We start from the raw sequence: 24,284 nt of genomic DNA on the forward strand, positions 1-24,284 counted from the left end.
TGGCAACACTGTAATTTCTGTGGATGGCAACACTGAACATTCTTCAGGTTCATATTTTCTGTTGTGGAATAACATTATCCATGATTGTGGTAAGTTGCAGTTTATTATCTCCTTTCACTTATGAATAAACAAGCAAAAGAAAAATGGTAAATTTTGTATTATTTTTGGTAAGGCAGGCTCTTAAAAGCAGAACACCTCCACAGTTGAATTGGCGCCATAATTACTGCGCATGCTTATTGTTTATTTCTATTGTTTTATTAACCACACTCGATTACAGTTTTATTAGATAACCCGTATTATATTCTTGTCATTTATACACCGTAATAATGTAGCAATTTTATATGGAGATTCATAGTAAAAGTAATAATCAATTACTATGAACTATTTTGCGGAGGAGTGCAGGTGTCGGTAAGGCAACAGGAAGTCAGCGAGATTTAGTTTCACGTGGCTTTGTTTATCGCAGTTTAGAGCTTAGGCCGAACCGGGCTTAGTACGGAACTTCAAATTTAGCACTTGAAGTAGTAGCGTTGCATAGTCTTCGAACTCCGAGCAGTAAGCTTCTTAAATTTGACAAGAATTTTTAAGCTATTGCTGGTGTTGATTCTACAGAATGCTTATTTGAAGAGTAGCAACTAATGACTGAGCTAAACTACTGTTGTTAGAAAACCAAATGTAACTGAAGAATACTTGTTTTATCATCAAATGTATGAAATAATACTAATAGTTTTACTAATGTATTTACATATTTACTGCTGATACAGGCACCTATGGCCTTAAACTCGTCAAATGTCCGAGAGATAACGTCCCCCGGCGTCGCCGAGCACACTATTCACGGAAAGTATTTTCTAAAATATAAAAACGCATAATTTACTTCAAATAGGCTACAAACACAATCCATACATTAATTTGCTCTATAATTATCTCAAGCTAAGGCATGCGCGCCGACTACGTTCTGAAAAACATTTTCAGGGATTTCTGTTAGAATCTCATCATATTTGAGAGGGGGGGGGGTATAACCAAGAGCAGGCAATTAAAATATCCTTGTTTGGGACAATCTGTCAGAAATGCTGTTCAAAGCCGAACCTAAAATATTGAAATATATTGTTTTCAATTTTACAATCTGATAAATTCGGCTACTATTATCTTCAGAGTTCACCACTCAGTTTTTTCCTCTGTGGGAATTTTTTCTCGGAAAAAAGTGTTTCCATTTTGATGCCATTGTTTTCAAAAAAAAAAAAAAAAAAAAAAAAAAAAAAAAAAAAAAACTGAATTGACGTAATGTACTTTCCCAATTTCGTTACCAAGTTTTCAAAGTTGTTTTTTATGTTTAAAAAACATAAAATTGATGATTTTTTAAAAACTACTTTATTTCTATGTTCAGCATTCAGCGTTATTCGTTTTATCTCCACTGTTTAGCACTGGGGTTCCCCGGGCTCGAGGGCCCCTGGCAATTGCCAGGTAGCCAGTCTGGGCCTGTTCCTCGCTTTCATCTTTCCCTCTATGGCGGTATGAAAATTTCTCCGCAAGATGTGTCCAATCCAATTGGCCTTCCTACAAAGGATGCTGGCTAAAAGCAGCGTCTTCTATCAGTTTTAAATCATCGTTTGTTACTCTGTCCGTTTTATCTTCATTTTCCTCCAACACATTTTGAAGCTCTAAACATTTCTCTAACTCCCACAGTGTTTAAGTCTCTGAACCAAAACAGATGGGCAGATTCAGGAAATATGAAGAGCAAGATCACGAAATTCACTGTTGATGCAAAGGACGATAGATAAGAAACGCGAGGCCGTAAGCCGAGCAGACTCGGGGGGGGGGGGGTCTGGGGGCGGAGCCCCCTGCTAACCGAAGGCTAGTTACCATTTAAAAGGCGTACTGCTAATTAAGTCGACATAGGCGAAACATCCGTGTTATGAACAAATTTACTTCGACTTGACATACGGTATGAGAAATTACCCACATGGGCACTGAAACACACCGCGAAAGAAAAGCTACGTTGTCTGGAAGCTAAATTGTGGTTGTCACGAGAGCCCTGAATTAGTGTGCATAAATCCACGCTGTCAAGAGCTCAGACGCTGCAACAGACTCCGATATAAGCACAAGCGACAGCCTCAACACAAAGACTAAGAACAGTAGGAAGACCAACAGATTTTCAAGTGACAAGGAGGGGCAGTCGGTAATGGTTGGATGGGGAGGGTTTTGGCTTTTATAGCGCAACGATCCTAGAGCCTTTGACGTATCGTACGACAGCCACGTACCAAATATTAATCTGTTGCCATTTTCGATGCGAAGTGCTGATGCTCAGTCGATGTTTCAACATGTCAATGCTCCCATCCACGTCGCTGCAACCACTAGACTCTTTTCGGATTTCTTGTACTAGCCTGGCAAGTTAGGAATAAAATTAGATGCAAAACTTGTGGGGTATTTTCTGCCGTTTGGTGTACGCTAACTGAACCAACTACAATAATGTTCGTGATTTCCTTGTGTAATCCTTGCCAAATGGAATCTAGCACCGGTAAACCTATCGTAAATGCAGGTGGATGGCATCCTGAAGTGATATCAGGAGCAGCTAATGGAATGGTTCTTATTAGAAATAGCGCCCATATTTTGCCAACAGAATGTTTCGCCTTTTAATAATCTTATTTACACCGTACCTTCCCTTGGAAATAAACATGTACACGTCTTTTGCACAATCATGCAAATTCTGTATTAATTCGGTTCTACAAGTTTCGTAAAGATGTCGCATATTTGCAGTGTTCTTATTTTGCAACGCATCTTACGAATCCGATCTCTACAAATAAATGGACATACCTGTGGAGCTGGATATATGGCAAATTCCAATTTGCTCTTCTTGCCGTAATCAACTGACAATCGTTCCATCAACAATGACGTGAAGCCTGAGCCAGTTCCTCCTCCGAAAGAGTGAAAAATTAAAAATCCCTGAAGTCCAGTGCACTGATCAGACAACTTTCGAACTCTGTCCAGAACCAGATCAACAATTTCTTTTCCTATTGTGTAGTGGCCTCTTGCATAATTATTAGCCGCATCTTCTTTACCAGTTATTAGTTGTTCTGGATGAAACAACTGGCGATAGGTCCCTGTTCTAACTTCATCTGAAAATAAAGATTGTTTTCAAACACCTTGCATTGTATTTAAAAAAATGAATATTTTAAAGTAACTTAGTTTTAAATAAAACTGAAAATAATACTTCTAATTATATATATATATATATATATATATATATATATATATATATATGCAGAAACTGACTCAAGAATTACAAAAAAAATAAATAAAATAAATAAAAATCACACATTCTAACCCGCCGAAAAAAATACTTAAAACGCATTGCTATCGAATCGAAGTTGCCGTCAGTTTATGTATATAAACAGCATAACGCCTTAATAATCCCCACTGACTTTTTCAAAAAGGAAATGAAATATTTAAGTTTTACGTCCCATACTTATGCTGGTTAGGCTAAAGGAGAGAGAGTGATGAATGAAATTGTGGAATGAAGAAAGTGGGAGAAAACGGGAGAACCCCGACAAAACCCAAGAGCACGGTGTTTGTTCACCACAAAGTTCACACGGCGCGAACTGGAATCGAACCAAGGACCCCAAGCACCGGAGGTGAACGCTCTACCATTGAGCCACCGCGCCTCCAGTTGACTTTTTCAAGATTTTCCCTTGATTTTGTTAATTTTCTTGAACTTCGTGAAGTTTTCTGTGTTCTGTAAATAACACTGCATCAATAAAACAGGAGCTTAATATTTCAAACAACGAACTGCGAGCTCTGGAATGTTTCGTTACTACTAACGCTCGATGCACTGTAGCCAAAGTTCAAAATTCACAAGTGCAACTAAAATTTGGAAGAGTGAACAAGGCTACCAAACTTTTATCGGTTGCTTACAGTTGAAGATACTTAAATTTTTAACTTTTTCATTATCTGGATTCATGTTTCTCAAATCTTTACGGTGTCGCAATTAAGGCCATTAGCAGCTACAAGTTCGGAAAACGTTACATTTCTCGAGTGCTTATTTAACGTCTTCCGAAGTTGGTGATTTTAGTTGGAATGTATTCCTTGTTAGTGTAATATGCCTACAAGGAAGAGCGCTGGAGTGACATCAAGTGAATTTGGCAGAATCAAAGTGGTTAAACCTATACAGACAAAAGCTATCCATCCCTAAGATCATTAGGTACGATCTGGTTTGGACTTGCAACTTGGGTTTGAAAAGCGAGAGCTACACAGCTGAATGTCATGCTCATGCCGAAACTACGCCTCAGGCTACATTTTTTCATACACAAAAGGTGTACAGAAGTAATCCTTCAACATTGTCCACACACACACACACACACTTACACACAAACACAAAGAAACAAAAAACCGAAAATATAGTATGTTAGAATGCCGGATTGAATGTTTCAGATTAGAAGTTAAAGATTTCCCAGTAATCCTTAATGGTATATCAGATTTATTGACAAAGCCATTCTCAGGATTACTTTTAATATATTAACTTTCACTGCTCTAACTGCATTAGTCGTTCACTAAAATGCAGCATATCACTCTCCTAAAGAAACATGTATTAATACTGATCAAGTGCAGAATTTCCTTAGCTACTATATTCTATTGATGTGTATGTTTTTCTTGTCACTACACCTTCAATTGTTGCCGAAATAGAAAAATCATACTGTAGGTTTTAACACGAACTGGTTTTAGTGCCGCAATATGAGTTCACTAGTTTAAACGGGTTAGTAAAATTGATTTGACTTTTGGTGTTTTTGTACCAATCGGATAATAATCATAATCCAATTAATTTATACTCAGGTTCACCTAATTTGAATAAATTGATATGAACACTATTTGCATTAATTCCTGACTGAATAAATTCTTCGCGCATCTTGGGCTTCGCTAGTATAAATTTGATCGAAACAAGCATTGGGAAGCTAAAATGCACACCACGGGGAACGAACTTCAAATCCCTAACCCTATCGTTAATATAAAAGAAAAATTAGTAGCAATATTAATAATACTAAGATCAATCCTACTCTTTTCCAATACTATGTTTGCAAGGCACTAATTAGAATGTAATCAAGAAAATAATGAAGTCCTTCCAAAGGATGTTCACACGCTGCAACGATGAAAAAAATTCTAATTTAGTTTTTCTGCGATTAGTTGTGCTGACACTCCAATAGACAAATTAATCTGAAAATTCAGTTGCCAATACACTTGATTGAATTTCAATTTAAAAAAAAAAATAAAAAAGCCCACGAAAACTATGATTAAATAGTTTACGATCATCAGCTCAGCTATCTCCTAATGAGAATTAATATACAGTGAAACCTCTCTAAGGCGGACAGCCATGGGGAATCAAAAATTGTCCGCTATAAAGAGGCGTTCGCCTTAGAGAGGTTTCAATATTTTATGACAAATTAGTAAACAAGGTAATATGCAATTAGAAAAAATATTTTTGCATGAATCATGTATTTACGAATATTACAAAAATGCCTGCATTGTCTTCCGCCACCCAATACTCTATGTTCAAGGCACAACATGAAAATAAGATGGTATAGTTCCCTGCTCTTTACACTTATAACTACTTACTACATTTTCGGTATGTTGTTTTAATTTGTGAGTTGATTGCAGTCCAGTAGTGTCTTTTTTGAGACAATATGTGTACCCGCAGGCCAAAAAATACCAAACTTGTCTTCTGCTTGGTTACAGATTCCAGTGGGACAGTACCATAATGTGTCATTTCAAACGGTGGGTAACTGTCAATCACTTTTGTGTCTCAAACAGCTTGGGTGGGAGTGGGATGCAAGCAAAAGACATGAGAGTACTGTTAAACAGACTTCGTTTGGGATGCTGAGCAGCCAGTTGAGGCAAAATGTCACAATGCTTCCTTGATGACATGTATGAATTACTAAAAATTTATTTTTACTGTACTTTTCAACTTGTTTCTAGAGAAAGTGTCCGTAATACGGAGGTAAATAATACCTATAAAAGACAGGAAAGACTGTCCGTGTCCGTACTAGTGTGTCCGCTTTAGAGAGGTTTGTCAATGTTTTTTCCTATTACAGTGTTTGGGGATTACAAAATGTCAGTTACGGGAGGTGTCCGCTTTATAGAGGTGTCCGTTAGTAGAGGTTTCACTGTATTTAGCTGAGATCAGGGGCCCAATCTTAATGTTACTTTGCATAAAATAATAATAATAATAATAATAATAATAATAATAATAATAATAATAATAATAATAATAATAATAATAATGGCAGAGAATTTCATGTGATAGTGGTATCAGATTTTCAATGAAAAAACTGAACAAAAACAGCACCATTTAGTTACGTCAGTTATATATGAACAGTAATTTAATTGTACAATTTGAGTAAGATTGATTACAAATTCCTAGAATCTCTCAACCCTAACTCTGTAAGTAGAATCTGATAGATTCAATTTCCTGATGTGAAACGAGTATCTCGAGATTTAAGCAGTTGATCTTTCCAAATAGAACTGTTTCCGAAATACTAGCAGTGAGTCTGAATTACTTTAACTTTTTCAATGCAAGATCTCAATGGTATATCTGGAAATAGTAATATTTGATCTGTACTTGAATTTATATCGCAAATATGTTCATGGCGAACAGCTATTACACTTTTCAAGAAAACTATCAAAGGATTTGAGTGACGAAACAACAGTGTCAAAGGGAAAGTAAGCAAAGTAGAAAGAATGTTTATTAAGATTTTACATTCTTTTGCATTTTAGTAAGTCATGATTTGCTAACAAAAAGGAGTGAGTCAAATAATTGAAAAGACTGATAGAAGAGTTAGAGTTTAGTTTAACGTCCCTTTCACAGCGAGGCTATGAGACGGGACCTACTGATTAACGTGGAATCCGAACCACATGAGCTTCCGCCGGGAATCTAACCCAGGTCTCCCACGCCAAAGGCGCGCGCTTAGCCACGAAGCAGCTCGCTGATAGAAGAGAAGTGAATTCATGGAGTGTATAAGATATATATGTGTTCATGTATGTGAAACAGTTCGATACATAAAACAAGGAATGTGATGTGTGTGTGTATTGGCGCGATAAAACTTTTTTTATTATTATTATTATTATTATTATTAGACAAGCGTCGTTTTTCATCAGGACAAGATTTTCTTTATTTCCATTCATAAAATGGAATTAGTACAATGATTCGTTGTATTTTGACTTGCGCTAAAATTTGAGGATTGGCTTTTAGAAAAACAGGTTGTGCTAAAACATTTTCTTACTGGTGATATCTACGAAATACTAAGTATTTGAAAAAGATTATATATAAAATCGGACACATTACGAATGTTTCCAGCAGGGTGGAAAAAAATCATGATTTTTTAAATAAAAATCATTTTAGTTGATTTTTTTGATTTAAATCGATTTTTTTGATTTAAATCAAATCTTTCTCCTCGTATAATACAAGTCGCGAACTGGATAAAAAACATTAGGAATTAATATTAAATGACAATTATGCCATTTTAGTGAAAGTATTTTGGTTTAATTTCGAATTAATCCTCAATCGTTAACCTATTTCAATCCGAAACAATATTTCATAAACATTAAGGAAAAAACGTACAGCAACGTTTATCAACATGACACTTTTCTTTTCACGAAAGTTCCTGATATTTGGCAGGAGTATATTTTTAAAAAATCGAAACTAGCCAGCGGCACGAAATGCATGTAAAGCACATAAATTTCGCCTAAAATTAACTAATTAACTCTATGGCCTATGGAACCCAGAGGTTCAATGCCGCGTTCACGGAAACTCTCCACTGACTTCTATCCTTAGCCAACTGGATCCAGTTTCTATTTTGTATTCCTATTTCTGCGAGATTCATCTTAATATTGTCATCCCATCTGCGCCTAGATCTTCGTAACGGTCGTTTTCCGATTGCTCTTCCAGTTAAGAATTTGAAAGTATTCCTATTTTCTTCCATCCTGGCTACATGACCTGCCCACCTGAGTCTCGTAGACTTGATGACCCTAGCAATGTTTGGTAAACCGTATAAATTATGTAGTTCCTCGTTATGAAGTTTCCCCCATTCCCGCTCCTCTTGGGTCTGAATATTCGTCTCAGGATCTTGTTTTCAAATACTTTCAGTCTATGTTCTTCCCTCAGAGTAAGCGACCATGTTTCGCAACCATACAGAAGCAGGGTGTCTACCAGTCAGGGAAAGTCAGGGAATTTACAGGGTCAGGGAAAATGTCAGGGAAAAATCTTTTCCAGGCTGTGAGGGGTGAAGGAATGCCAGTAAAATAGTCATAAATTACAGGTAAATGAATTGGTTCGTTTGTACTTTTGTAGAATATTGTATAAGCATATAAACAATGGTGAAAACTAACAGTTTACTTTAAATATAAGTTGGGGGCGCGGTGGCTCACTGGTAGAGCGTTTACCTAAGGTGCTTGGGCTCCCTGGTTCGATACCAGCTCGCGCCGTGTGGACTTTGTGGAGGACAAACAGCATGGTCGTGGATTTTCTCGGGGTTCTCCCGTTTCCTCCCATTTTCTTCATTTCATTCATCACTCATCACTGTCTCCTTTAGTCTAACCGGCATAAGCATGGGATGTAAAACTGAAAGATTTCATTTTCATGATTTAAATATAAGTTACTTTTCATGAGTTACTACGAAAAAAAGAGTGAGAGTCAGGGAAAATTATAATTTTGTCAGAGAAAGTCAGGGAACTTGATTATGCTTGCTTGCTAGACATCCTGAGAACAACAGGCATATACAGGGTGTTTAATAAGTAATGGTCATAAATTAAACCGTAGATAGTACACGCCAAAACTAACAAAAAAGTCTTAGTAAACATGTGTTTGAAAGCTTGTTGTTTGAAAGCTTATTACATCTAGTTTCACATACACAAAAACTGTACTGGGCCATCCAAGCACTAAGGAGATATCCCAGTCAGTGTTGCCAACTGATTGGGAAACATTTTCCAATAACTTCCATACGATTTAACATACCCCTTCCCCCCAAATATATATATATATATATATTGGTATAAGCATTCCTTGGTATCCTGGAAATACGCCTGTAAACATTACCACTCATCCCAAGCAACCCAGTTATCAGTGTTGCCATCCAATTTCAGGCTTGCCTGTCACAGCGTTAGACGTATCTGTGCCACATTTTACAGTAATCTTATTATATCTATTTTCACTATACAAAAATTGTGATGGGCTATACAAGCACGGAGGAGAAATAGTGTTCCGAAAACTTATAGGTAAGGGAAAAAATACAATAATCTAAACACTAAATGGGCATTAGCATTTTTAAATGTTGATCAGATTAACTACCAAAGAAGCAAATATATATTATGTTTTTACGAAATTGGTAGTTCAGTAATTAGCGGTATTAGGTCCACACGGTTTCGTATATTTATAATGTCGCACGTAATAATGCAAAGCGTGGACACATACGTTTAACGCTGTGACACGCAAGCCTGAAATTGGTTGGCAACCCTGATAACTGGGTTGCTTGGGAGGAGTGGTAATGCTCACAGACGTGTTTCTAGGATACTGAAGAGTACTTATACTAATTTTGGGGAGGATATGTTAAATCGTATGGAAGTTACTGGAAAATGTTTATTTCGCAATCAGTTTAAACCACTGACTGGGATATCTCCTCAGTACTTGGATGGCCCATCACAATTTTTACATACGTGGAGCTAGATATAATAAACTTTCAAACAAAAACAAATTCATTGAAATCCATGATGGGGATTGAGAAATAAAGGTTTGAAGCTTACAAAATGCTGTTCTATTTTTTTTTTTTTTTTCCTCCTTATGTTACCTTTCAAGTGACTTGATAAATTTTCTATCAGCTCTAAATAAACTTTTCATGCTTTTAATGGTAAACAACTTCAAAATCTGAATAAATAAAAAAAAAAAAAAAAAAGAATATTTCTGGCATTTTCAGGAAACGAAATATGATTGTTTTAGTGTTCTTCCAAAAGGGAAAAATATCGTGTCACGACTGTTAAAAATGGATTTTCCTCTCATTTTTGAAATGCAATAACTTCTGAACTACTGATGCTATTGCAATAAAATTTACACACTTGTTATCAGCATAAAAAGTTTTATAACACTACCAAATTTCATCCAAATCTAAGATAGTGGGTTGAAAGCCTTGGTTGATCTGACGTGGAATGACCCTTAAACGAAATAATGTGAGACGACTGCACTAGCATTCCGGATGAATGTTATTGCATTTTTTTTTTAACAAATACGCATTTGCCCCAAAATCCTTAGAAATAATTATTGGAGAACTGCCTCCAAAATTTAACACTGATTCTCCATAAGGAAAATTAACTGTTTACGCCCCCAAAAGGGGGCTAAAGTGATTTTCTCTTTTATACTTTAAAAATTGAAAAAATTTAGACATTTTTCAATAAGGATGCCAAATTTCACGTTAATAGTGTGAAGATGTTTTCACACTATTAATATGAAATTTGTCATCACAAAACTATATCAGCGTGTTTAAAATCTCCTCTCACATAAATTACAAGCTACACGGAAAGTCAAGAACCGACACTAAAAATGCTCCGAACTTAAATTCTGTATATTTGATAGTTGACACTTCGTAAGCGTACTTGTATCTGCTTTGCTCGGACAAGTCGTTGCTTTGCGAGAATAGGCACATGGGGCAGTCAGTTGTGGAATAACAAACAGCAGAAAAGTAATCTTATAGTTATGACCTCGAAGTAGGTTTAGACACCAGAAGTTATGGATGTTTATAACCCTTTTTTAAGATCTTGGGTTTTTGGAGTATTTTTTAGACTTTCAGTCAAGCAACTACCGCATCGCCACTATTCATCCTAAGATTATGGTTCATACCTCATTCTCTTCAGAATAGAGCAGGCTTTCAATTAGTACCACTTACATGCCCATATTATATACCAGAAGAGGGAAAAATTGGGGGAGAAGGGGAAATTTCTGGGATTATTTGTCACGCCTTGGGCCTCTCTGGAACGGCCCTGTGTGAACGTAGATATCTGAAAAAAATCTTATAAATACTACTCGGTATACTGAATGTGTGCACCAAATTTCAAGCTTCTATCTTGAATAGTAAGGGCGGGAAAAAATTACCAATAATCCCTACAATGCCCCAGATTACCGCAAAAGACCCTGATCTCAGGTTAAAAAAAAAAAAAAAAAAAAAATCCTGAGACATCCCTGTTTATTCTAAGATCATGGTTCGCCTATCATTCTCTTCAGAATAGCCTTTCAAACGCTACCATTCACATGTCTCCATGTATCTGAGACCGGAAAATAGTGAAAAAAGGGATTTTTGGTAAAAAAAAAAAAAAATCCCCTTTTTTTTGCCCCTCTGGACCCCCCTTGTGCTAACGCAGAGATCTGAAAATATCTGATAAATACTATTCGGTGGACTGAATGTTTGTGCAAAATTTCAATCTTCTAGGTGCAAAAGGAAGCCCGCCAAAAAAATGAAAACAGGCCTAACAAAAGAAAATATTCTTTAAAGTTATGACGTCATCACCACCTATGTCGACGCAGGAAGGCGTGAAACCATACGTAACATTCTAGACTTGAGGAGAAAAAGAGAAACCCGGACCGAAAAGTTCAAATAGGAGAGTTATAACGCAAAGTACCATAGAATACCCGTATGGTATAGGCCGCAGCAACCATGAGCATGTTTGCGAAACTACGCCTAACAGCGAAGGGAATCAACATAACGTCTAAGTGGCACGAATCACGCCAGGAGAAACCTCGGCGTCGTCCCCTGCACATTTAATTTGGAACAGAAGATTTCGTCGTTTCACAATAAACTTACATGCTTTTTTTTTTGCTGTGGACTGTACAAATTGTACTAAAGATCTTAAAAGGGGTAATAGCCATTTGGGAGATCATCGTTGAAAAGAAGTTTACAATTGGTTTCGAGAATGCCGTAAAATGTGAACACCAGAAACCGCACTACTGCTGAGAAAGTCCATGATCAAGTCATCAGGAGGTAAGACCAGAAGCAATATTAAATGGTTAGCATTGAGTACGATATTACATAAAAATTTCAAGGTTGAAAAGTTGGCCAACTGGCCAGAACCTCACTGGGAACACTATATGCATTATTTGAAAGAGAGTTTTAAACACGTTGCAAGGAATTTAAAAACAGGAACTCGATCTATGTCTATTCCAGATACACTTCAATACAGAGGAGTGATCGCTGCAAGAAATGTGAGCAAGATATTACAGCCAATAAAGCCTTGAAAAAAAGTAAATTGTCCACATGTTCAACGGCGAAAATGTACGAAGTAAATCTGGGTGTCGGGTTCTTGCATGCTTGAAATGCTCCGATGACATTCGTGAAAGTAGTTTCCAGTCTTAAAAAAAAGTGTATTATACGATCGAAGACAATTTACTAATGCATAACTTAGAAAATTACTTTGTTAATCTGCCATCGCAACCATACCTTTTCAAGCAATACTAATATGTATTGTTATACTTAATTCTGTACCGGAGAGAGAAATGGTCGGCCATCTTTAGATAGTTTTTATTGGTCTATATGTAATTTTACACATTCTTTTCTATGGAGTGAAGCCTGACGTCACAAATATACATATAGATAGCAAGTAATAAAACGTCACATATCCTTCATTAGTTTCGTGGGAAAAAAAAATAGTTTTTCTTCTACTGTAAAATTTAATGTGACAACCGACCTTATATCTCTGAGGTACGGAATTTGACCAAGTAATTTTATCTTCGAACTCGTATAGTGTTGAAAAAATTAACACTGCTCAAACAATTTTACAATGATCAAAAATTATAAATGCTTTCAAAACCTGCCTAATTGCGAGCGTGCCAAATACGTTTACACTCCCAAGCTCAAATTGCGTATCAGCAGACAACCAAAATGAGAATCTGAGCTACAATTTTGATTCCCGTCTTAGAGAAAGCAAGCTACTTTTAGTGAGTGCTATGCAGTTTTAATGCCTCACTGTACATTAAATTTTCTTCATACTAAATTACTACAAGTTATTAATATATACAAGTCACCTAACATAAGAGGCTGTTCGACTACCCTATATAGGAAGATTTTTCGTAAATATACAAGCCGCTTTAACTTCTGATATTCTGTACAAGAAAAAGAATATGATTCTATAGTAATATAATTTACAATTTCAATAATATGCATGTAATTAACCAATACGAAGAAGATATTTCTACATAAATCACATTTCACAGCAAGTCTACGCCAAATTTTATTTCAAGGTTACACGTTAAAACACGTGTTTTATAAAAGACTACTTAGTTTCTACTTCGGCCAGTCATACTTAAAACTCTTAGTAACAAAGTAACAATTTAAGCACTATGCTCAAAACTATCTTTATCCTTCTGTAAATTACTAAATTAAGTGTCAAGTCACTATTATGAACTAAATTACACAAGTTAAAAGATATTTCGTATCTTCAGCTCCTCCGAAGATATATTACCAAGTTCAAGGTTCAAATGGACATCAAGCTCTGGGACAATAAAAACCTGAGAATAATGAACCCACACAATGGTAAAATCCTGTAAGCCATGCTAAAGAATTGCTGAGCACCCACTTTCCAGTTTCCAGCCCTGAATTTCTAACGTAAGATTGCATCTCATGACGTCCTTGGAAGCCACAAATACTACTGTCTATAAAACGAGTCTAAAAACTGAAAGTGGCGGGTGTCTCCAGTTATTCTGAACACGAATGCACAACATGATCAATAATATTGGATAAATTACAATGCTAACAGTTCAAAAGACCATACTTACCCACTACAGTTGGTTCCAGATCGACAAAAACTGCTCTCGGCACATGTTTGCCTGCACCAGTTTCGCTGAAAAACGTGTTGAAGCTGTCGTCCCCGCCGCCAAGTGTCTTATCAGAAGGCATCTGACCATCTGGTTGAATTCCATGTTCAAGGCAATACAGTTCCCAGCAGGCATTACCAATCTGGACACCAGCTTGTCCAACGTGCACACTGATACACTCACGCTAAAGAAAGAAAAAAAGTATAACCTAAGCGTACATATATCTTTGAACCCTCAAACTATTTTACGTGACCATATTCAAGCAGTGGCTTGGAGAGTGGCGAATTAACTTTTGTTATACTTCCATGGAACTACTTTAATAAACTTAACCATTAAAGGCTTTTCATTAAACCCATTTTTCAACAAGTTCTTAAAGATCAATATTCCCGTCCGTGTCCTATGTTTCAACACGTTGAGAAGTAAAATACTAAAATTTCTTTCAATTATTTAGTGTTTAGAAAATGGTATTCAGTAAAATAGTTTGTCGATATATTATTCTCCACTGTCAATAAATCAGAAAAGCACTGATGTACTAGGCCTAGAAGAAACTAGGGAAGCCCCAACTCCCGCCGGGGCGAAATTTGAACGTGTTACGGTGGTCCGGATTCCACTTTAAACTGCAGATCCGTATCTCATACACCCTCGCTGCCGAGACGCTAAACTAAACCCAATGAACTAGGCAAGAATGAAACTCGCAAATACCTTTACTTACTAAGCAGTACTTTGCGCTTTGGAAAAAATTACAGAATATTCGGGAAACAAAAATTCTGATTTCAGCAATATAATGACTGAAGTTAAAAAAGGAGGAAGGGCTGCTGAACAAGTTTGTCACATAAACCATAGCTGGCTGAACCTTATGTTCAGAAACCTCATACAGTGAAAGCTTACTATATTAGCTATCATCCGTTCAATTTAAGAGCCGTCTTTCCTCTCATCTATGACGGCACATCCAGGTAAGAGTTCCACGAAATATTCATTTCTGACACTTTTTAGTAGCGAACACCAAAAGTGACACCTTTGTGCACTTGGAAACATTTGCTACTGTGTTAGCGAGCAAAAAGTTGAATGAAAATATACTTGCCCTGCTATCTAATTTTTTTTTTTTAACACTTGGAAACTTGAATACGATAATTTGTAAATTTTTGCCAGCCACCAAGGAAAATGATTGAAGCGCGTGCGAAAACAAACAGCAAGCTCAATAAGTTCATCTCGACAAACATTTTAAAATTTAGAATATGAAGCCTTAGTGGCATCAATTTATACATTAAAAAGACAGTCGACATAGAAACAAACAGTACCACTGCCTCTATTTCTGGAAATGTTCCTTTTAATAGACAGGATTTCCACCAGATCTCCGTGGCTTTATTGACCAACCGAAATAGTAAAAGATGTTCTCGAAGGGTTTCTAACAAAGATCTCGTAGGTGTCTAACATAAGGAAGTGAATTTAACAGGATAGGAATAATGTTTCAATGCAACTAAGTTGGGAGTCAGGCGAGCAACTTGCAAAGTAATGACTTAATGGAGCCAAGTTAATAGGTTTCACTACATTAAATAATACTTCGCAGGGTTGAGATCCAGAATTACTTTCGTTTAAACATCTGCCCTGAATAGCAAATCTACTATTGGCAACAGTTTTGGCTGAACTGGTCTTTTCTACACACTCCCACTTTCCCAGTACAAATCAAGCACAAGTACCGAACACAAGACAACCACAACAACTGGAGTGTGTTTTAAGGTAACGATATATATATACATATATATATATACATATATATATATATATATATATATATATATATATATATATATATATATATATATATATATATATATATATATATATATATATATATATTTCATATATATATATATTTTTCAACATATTTAGACATTTTCTACCTGAAAACATTACATAGCGTTCAGGCAAAAGTAGCGAGCTTTTTTGGATCAAAAGACCCAATATATTTCAGGCAAAAATTTTCTTGTAGGCCTTATATTTCGAGAACTACATATAGTGTAGCCAAACCACAACTAACAATTTACTCAGTATGATGTGCTTATTCCGTAAAAAAATACAAAAACTCGATGTAGGGACCGTTCAAAACTTTTGCGGCCCCTGACCCAAAAAATTCAATATATTTCATACAATCAAACATTTTCTTGTACGCCCCATATTTTGAGAACTACTTAGTGTAACCAGGGTTGTCAAAAAACATTGTTTTTATTGAAAAGAACAAGAAACCAGTTTTTTTTTTTTTTTTTTTTTTTTTTAATAATTTGCTCTATGTGTTTATATCACATATGGACAGAAATAAGTTTGTTTCGCCTTGGTGTTGTGCAACAACCGGGTTATGCTGGAAGGGGGGTCACATAAGCTTAAAGCTGAATCTAAACAGCTTCTCGGCTTACATTCGAGAAACTATTCTCCATTTGAGCTGGAAACCGGGACTAACTGGCCACAAATGCGGTAAGTCTGCCGACTCACTCACGAAGGACTCCTGATAAAAGTACGTTGTACTGATCTTTACATACTTGTTAATATAATTCTCAAGAGTCATTTCTGAAGTACAAAAAGATAAAGAATTGCACAAGTGAAACCATTATACAGAATTACATATGGACAATTTCAAAATACTGCAGAGTACAGAAGAACTAATTTAGTCCAAGTTTGTTCACTACAACTTTTATTGGTCCAAGTTAAATATAACGACTTGAAAAAAAAAAAAAAAAAAGTATAATCTCCTTGAGTAATGAATGGGGATTTTAGGTCTGAATACTATACGGGAGTGAAACGTGACTCCACAAATGTGTGTTCATCAAGATTTTACGAACACTACATTTTTCGTTTTTTGGTTTAAACCAGTCAACCCTGAGTGTAGCCAAACCAAAACTAACAATTTACTCAGTATGACGCGCTTATTTCGTAAAAAAATACAAAAACCCAATTCAGGAGTCCTTCCAAACTTTTATGGCCCCTGATCCAGAAACAAATTATTGACCAAGACCGCAATCTTTTGATTCTGGATTATTCCTAAAATTCTTGTTTGATTTATTTGTAAGGAAAGCGTTACAAACACCTTTTTAACAAGTCCGATTTACCGAAACTCCTTTATGTATTGAGTAACTAATCCGTATCTTGCACACCAGTGGAGATTTACAGTGAAACCTGTCAAATTGGCGACCTGCTCATCTTGGCCTGGTTCGTCTTGAACCTGCATTCTCCCATAAGAGATTCGTTATTTATTACTCTATTATTATCGAGGAGTTGGCCACCTGTATCTTGGAAGTTAGCCGCATTGAAGCAGTGTTATCCTATGAAGAGAATGATAAATTTACCTGCTTATGTTGGCCTCGCAAAATACCGTTTTGTTATTTTCCTTAACTTTTTCGTACTTACATATGAGAGATGTTCTGTATTTACAACTGGAGACAAGAAGCATAGATTCCCACGATTTGTTCTTGGAGGTCAATGGCCAGAACGCTACCCTGATAAAGGGATGGTGAAGGAAATGTGAATAAGAAAAAGCACGTACAGGAATTCAGGAAATGGTTGTACGTATTTGGTTACCCTAACTGTTCTGGTAAAACCATTAGCTATATCGGCTCCTTTCATCAGTGGGGAGCTTTAGTCATTACGGAGAATTCTCAAGGTTAAAGCTAACCACCTCAATCGTCAACTGTTGGCTCCTGAGAGCTTGTCGAAAGGTAGCGGAGGTTCTGAATTCCCATAAGATCTCCTCGAAATATCTTTTGCTCCGAGGGAAACACTTGTAGCTCATTAACAAGATGTAGACGATACTATACAAGAATTACAAAATTAGAATGTGCATACGTGCCAAAAAGAATAAAAAATATGTCCCGAATGAACCACCATAAACTGTCACTAATCAGTTCAAATGAAAGTTTCTTATTCTACAGATGGCAAGAAAAAGCGATTTCCGATTTCTGTGTGTGTATTCAGTGGAAGGGGACGTGTTGAGTTCATGAACTCATAATGGATTCAAAACGTAGAAAGCTGAATGAACTGCGCGTAAATAAAAGGAAGAGTTAGATTTGATAAATAAAGATGTGAATCAACGCCCAATATCTGTATAATTTGGGGTACCAATATCTACGGTAGGGAACATTAATAAAAACAGGGACACAATTATTAAAGTCGGGGAAGAAAACTGCAATAATGACAGGAAAACAAAATAACGAAAAACATCACGAAATAGTCAATTCGTTAACCCCTGAATTTTTTCACAAGTGTCGAGCGATGGACATTCCTGTTACGGGGCCGATACTGCAGGAAAAAGTAAAGGAAATTTCCCGAAGATTTCAAATTGAAAATTTTCATGCTAGTAATGGGTGGTTAATCGTCTCGATCCCGTCATTACATTAATTTTCGTTTCCTTTCCGGTGAATCTAAAGGAATAAATAAAAGTAGTCTAAGACTGGAAGTCAAAATTGCATGAAGTTATTAGTGGTTACCCATTAGAAAACATTTAATGCCGATGAAGCGGGATTATTTTATTGCCAACTCCCAAAAGTTTGGTGCAGAAAGGCGAGAAATGCAAAGGAGCAAATCTTGCTAAAGAAAGATTGTCCTTTTGAGTTCCAGAGCTACTGGTGAAAAGCTGGAGCCGTTAGTGATCGGTAGTGCCGCATGTCCCACGGTGCTCAAAGAAAAGCGAATCGACGTGAAGAATTTGCCAGTTCATTGGTACTCGAACAAAAAGGCATGGATGACATATGACATTTTTGAAAACTGGCTTGAAAATTTGAACAGTTCAATGAAAAAGCAAAATTTTGTTGATTATTGACAATACAACCAGTCACCGCAAAACAAATGACTTCAGCAATATCAAAGTGAAATTTCTCCCTCCAAATGTAACAGCAGAAGTTCGGACTCTTGACCAGGGAATAATTCAGAACATGAAACCTCGGTATCGTCAGCACATGCTACAATATGTTGTAACTGCAGCTGAAGCTAGTAGCAATAAGGTGGACTTTGTAAAGTCGGTAACAGTGTTGGGCGCTATCCGTTGGTTAGTCAGTGCCTGGGATCAAGTTTCAAAGGAAACAAAGAAGTGTTTTGGTCGTGCAGGGTTTTTCACCGAAGTGCAAAGTACCGAATCTGGCGATGCTGAGGTTGTTGAAAGACTAAATGAAGTCATCAGCACTTCCCTGTTAAACACTCAAGCAGATTTAGTGCCAGTGGGTGAAATTAATCGTATCGACGATTGTTCCGTTGTTCACGAGGAAATCCCAACTACACCAGAAGAAATTTTAGAAACCATAATAAAGGAAAGGCAGCATAAGGTGTCAGTGTCTGAAGATAGTGAAGATGAGGAGGAATCACAAGAAATAAAACACGTCCCACTAATGAGTCATGCAGAAACTTTGTAATGTGCGTCTCAACTTTTTGCATACACATCCACTTATGAACCTCAGTTTACAGATGTTTCGTCTGTACAACAGAATTGAATCACATTGGATTTTTTCAAAAATGAAAAGAAAGCAAACAAAAATAGGGACTATTTTGCAATAGACAAGAACAGTAGCAATGAAAAAAAGTCAAACTGCATATGAATTGTTTAATTTATAATTTTATTTTTATTGTTCTCAATCTAAACAGTGTGCTACAACATCAATTTCAATGAACTGCGTACATGTGTTTCTATTTTATGGTTGTGTTATTGTTTTCAAAGCGAATAATTCAGTGTACCAGACTGGTTTTCAGGAAGGGAAAGGTATGTGCATATATTAAATATTTGTAGTAATTTTTCTAGTACTATATATTGTCGATTACTCTATATACATTATTTAAAAGTAGCTCTCGAGCCATTGCTTATTAGAATTTTAGAATCAAGTAATACTAGAAATCCTATTCTAAGAATACACCAACCACACTTATTTTCTGTAAGCTGGCCACTTTTCAATGGAACCGATAGTGGCCAAAAAGACAGGTTTCACTGTATTAAGTTACTTGAAAGATTTCACACATTCGTAATGTCAGTGACCAATATTCCTAACGAAGTCGAAAAGAAAATGCAGTCTCTCCGGCCATTCTTCCCAACTGAACACCCTGTGGAGATCATTGGTATATTCATTGATTTAATGTGCATTCTTTTTCAGCATCTAATTCTTGAAGTGATCACGCTGTACTTCATTTACCAATGATAAAATTCCCTGACATTACAGCCCTGAACTGTGGTCTACCAAATGACTTTACGGATAAAATACCAAGGTTATCACGGAGAAGACTTTCGCTTAGAGGGACACCTCGAATCGCTACTTGGTTTACACTTGAAAGATGGGTTGTGGTTCGACCGAGAATTGAACACGGGATCCCCTGATTAAAAAGTGAAAAGTAGATAAACGTAATGCTCATGGTTTGATATGTGGAGACGTCACCATGAAGTTCACACGATTTGAAGCATTTTTCGTCTTTTTATTTAATATTATTATTATTATTTTGGTTTAAACCAGCCAACCCTGCTTGCTGGAATTCCAAAATTTAGAAGTATGTAAAACAGCGGTAATCTGCACGCGCAGCTTTGACTAACAAAATTTCCGCAAGATTTCACTAACTCGTATAGTGACTTCAATCGGTTCTTATAGGTCCAGTCACTTCCCGGAACTGTTTGAGTCTTTGGTGCTGTCCAGTGAGATATAGTGCACTTTTCACACAAAAAGTGACTTACGTTAAGAAATACAGCTGAGCGAGCGAAGGAGTTTAGAAGCTCGTTGTATTCCACCTTTACCCCCATAATACCACGTTACATTACGTCACGATCGGGTGTAGCAACTACAATGCGATTCCTAAACTGCTCCGAGAAACCGGTCAGATGAATTGGTTGCAGTCACTGTCCGAGTCAAAGTAAACATTTACCCGATTTCCACGTAAAGCAAACACGTACCAAAACTATTTTGCCCCATTAACTTACAGATTACAAAAAAGTCCTCCACTCTTGGATAACCTTCAACTTTGCTCATAGGGCAATGTATCTCCAATTTGATTATTGCATGCTGTTGCAAGAACTAACTCCATTCATATACTGTATAACGAAAATAAATGAAATACAATAAATACGCTCGCTCAGCTACATTTATACTACTCGTATGTATCTATATATATATATATATATTCGCGGTTTACAGATTGCAGCTTTCACCTTGAACGTACACTTATGTCCAAAATGATTGTCGCACATCCATAACTAACATAATTTGATAAAGATTTTGTAGAGTACTTTTAATACTGGTACAATATGTATAATCGGGAAATGTATAATTGTGGTAAATTTCGTAAGAAAAGAATTATAAACACGAAAATTAGAATGAGTAAAACAAAATGCTTCTAAACAGACAAGAAAGTTTTATTGCTTTTACTGGTCTTTTGACAAATTCGCCACATAAATGTCTTTGCCGATTATACACATGCTAACACTAAGAAATACCGGGCGAATTCATTATCAAATTATATTCCTACAACAACATGTTTATAGACATGCGACAATTTTGGACATGAGAGTACACACGCAGTAATACTCAGCCGTCCTAAAGTCAGTTTGCACCCATTAATGCAACTACTCTAATACAGAATGCTTTTCGTGCTAAGACAAGCTGGTATTTCATGAATATAACTAATCCTTTCTGTGGGAATCTAGCACAGAAAAGTATTTTTGTATACGTTATGAGATTTTAGATGTCTCAGGGACACTTTTTTGATAAAAGTTCAATTTAACAATATTATAGTAGGGTGTTTTTACAGTCGTTGGAAACATGAGAAAAAGATTCATTGTCTCCGTTATTTCTCAACACACTGCAGTATGCAACTAACACTTGGAAGATACTAATTCTGCGTAGCAATGTAATACATAGGAATACGTATTTAATAAAGTAAAAAGAAAAAAGAAAAAAAGGAATATTTATAAATATTAGTTATGTATAACCTACGCAAATGAAAGAAGTAATTTAGGGTAAGGTATATTAAAACACAGGCAAATCTTTCCTTTAGGCAATCCATTGTTTCAATTCAGTGATTTGGTTCAGTTTGTTGAACGATTCCGTTCCATTCGCTACAGAGTGATCTTGTTTGTACGAAAATAAAATTTTGTAGTGATGCCAGTATTAGTGAGAAGTAGGTAATATTTATCAGGCATGCAGCTCGAATGTATTAGTCTATGTAATTTTTTTTTTCGGTTTGTAGTTATGTTTTAAATATACTTTTTTTTTTTAAGTTATGCATGTAGTAGTAGTAGTAGTAGTAGTAGTTAGTAGTTAGTGTTGGAGGTTACGAGGGCTTCCACCCCTCAAGTGAATAAACTCGAGTGTATCATTTCACTTGCTTCTGTTACATGAATTCTGATATAATGGTTAGTCTTACTCTTAAGTTTGTTATTTTCAGGGTTTGAAAAAACCCGGGTATTTTTGAAAAAACCCAACCCACCTGGGCCCATGTGGGTTTTTTCGGGTTTAATTGGGTTTTATCGGGTTTAATTAGGTTTTTTCGAAATATTTCAACGTCTTTGGGGTAAAAATGTTAAAAATGATTTACATTTCAAGATTGTCATTGTCACAACTTGCAACATTTTTCTATTCTCTGCTGTTTTGAAAAAATGGCCGCCATATTGAATTTTTTTTATTGGATAGCCGAAAAAATCTATACAGCAAATTTAGAATATCTCGTGCTTCTACCCCCAAAATTTGAACTTAAAAAGTCCGAAAATTGTACCCTGTAACATGGATACACGCTATTTTGAATAATGGCAGCCATTTTGAAATTTTATGCCGCCAAAATATATACAGCTAATTTAGTCTCTCGTGCTTTTACTCTGAAAATTTCAACTTGAAAGACCGAAAACTGCCCTTTGTAGCGTGGATATCCGCTATTTTTTTTAAAGAGTCATTTTGTAATTTTACGTTCGTATGCCGCCAAATTCTATGCAGAAAATTTAGAGTGTCTCCAGTTTATGTCCTGAAAATTTAAAAGACCGAAAGTTGAACACTGTGTAGTACAGGCAGACAAACGAACAAATGTAGATCATCCCAGGAGCCTGAGTGACGTTTGGCAAATATGAATACCAAATAATTGTATTAATTTGAAACAAAGACGTAATTCATCAAAATGTCTTATATGAAATAAATATTTTTCAACGTAAAATAAACGGTTTTATTGTTGAAGTTCACTTTTGATGCTTTGTGCGTTCAATTACGGGAATTTCCCGAGCACTTGTTGCAAGACTGTTCTTTTCTAGTGTTTGCCAAGTATGGAAAGTAGAAAAACCGCACCCCCGCAAAATTCCCTATGATATAGGTCTAAGTGTAACGTATCTCTGTTCGGACTCCCTCCTCCATGGGGAGGAAAATACTATCGTGAACAAAAGTGCATTAGCACCTGTATTCTGCATATCCTTGGTACATTCAATAATAAGCTTAATGCTATAAATTAGGAATGGCAAAAATTTTCCGGATTCCGGAAATTTCACTTTCCGGATTTCGAAAAATTCCAGAGCTCAGAAATTTTTCCGAATTCCAGGATTGGCCTTTTTTTTTTTTTTTTTTTTTTTTATAAATGAGAAACTGAAATCGGCATTGATCATTTTTTTTTTTTTTTTTTTTTTTTTGTATTTATCACCACTTATTTAATATTATCGAAACAAATGAATAAATTAATCTTTACTTGACAATTTTAGATTTGGAAAATGAAATTTATTCTTTAAACTTACACTTCAACTAAAGGAAATTGCTTTAAGAAGTCCTTATTTTACTCTCAATAAATGTATAAAGTTCCTTACAAATAAATTTCAAATTTTCCGTGATACAGTCCCTGTCATCTCTTCAAAATTATGTAAGCAGATGAACAAAATATATTAATCGTTGATAGATGGTGAAAGGTGAGTTTTGGATTTACAGAATGAAAGTTACTTTTTAAATCTATACTTTGAACTAGATACAAGTTCGAAAAAACCGGTCATAAATGGGCTGGTAAAAAGTTTGCACCGGTCACCGGCTTTAATCAAAATAACAGCAATATTACCGGCGAGGCCGGTGAAAAACAACCCGAAAATTTAAAACAATTAACAAAGATAGGCCTATAATTCATATTTTATAAAGTAAATGTTTCAAAATGTAATAAATGAAATTAAATATCTTCCAGCGTAAAATAAATAGTTTTATTGTTGAAGTATTCACTTCCGATGCTTTGCGCATTCAATTGCGGGAATTTCCCGAACACTTCTTTCACGACAGGTTTTCCCTGAAAATGCAGCTTGCTTCACTGTACATCGAAACTTCAATTAACACTGAAGTTTGAATTCAGCACTTGAAATAGTAAACGTTACGTAGTCTTGGGAGCTCCTTAAGCTTTAAGCTCCTTAATTTTACAAGAATTTTTATGCTATTGCTGGTGTTGATTCTACAGAATGCTTATTTGAAGGGTAGCAACAAATGACTGTTGTTGGAAA

General features: G+C 35.9%; 1 protein-coding gene across 1 annotated transcript in view; it reads right to left on the minus strand.

Moving 5' to 3' along the window:
• LOC145688468 (tubulin alpha-1 chain-like) overlaps positions 1-24,284 on the minus strand; it is a 36,509-nt gene that overhangs the window by 8,993 nt on the left and 3,232 nt on the right. Inside the window, exons 2-3 of the mRNA XM_081762734.1 lie at positions 13,790-14,012; positions 2,809-3,110 (exon numbers count right to left, since the gene is read on the minus strand). Of these exons, the coding sequence (XP_081618860.1) occupies positions 2,809-3,110; positions 13,790-14,012 (525 nt within the window). The remainder of the gene's footprint in view (positions 1-2,808; positions 3,111-13,789; positions 14,013-24,284) is intronic.

The sequence above is a fragment of the Thermobia domestica genome, chromosome 6 (genome assembly GCF_964235325.1).
Source record: "Thermobia domestica chromosome 6, izTheDome1.hap1.1, whole genome shotgun sequence".
In the NCBI taxonomy this organism is placed as follows: domain Eukaryota; kingdom Metazoa; phylum Arthropoda; class Insecta; order Zygentoma; family Lepismatidae; genus Thermobia; species Thermobia domestica.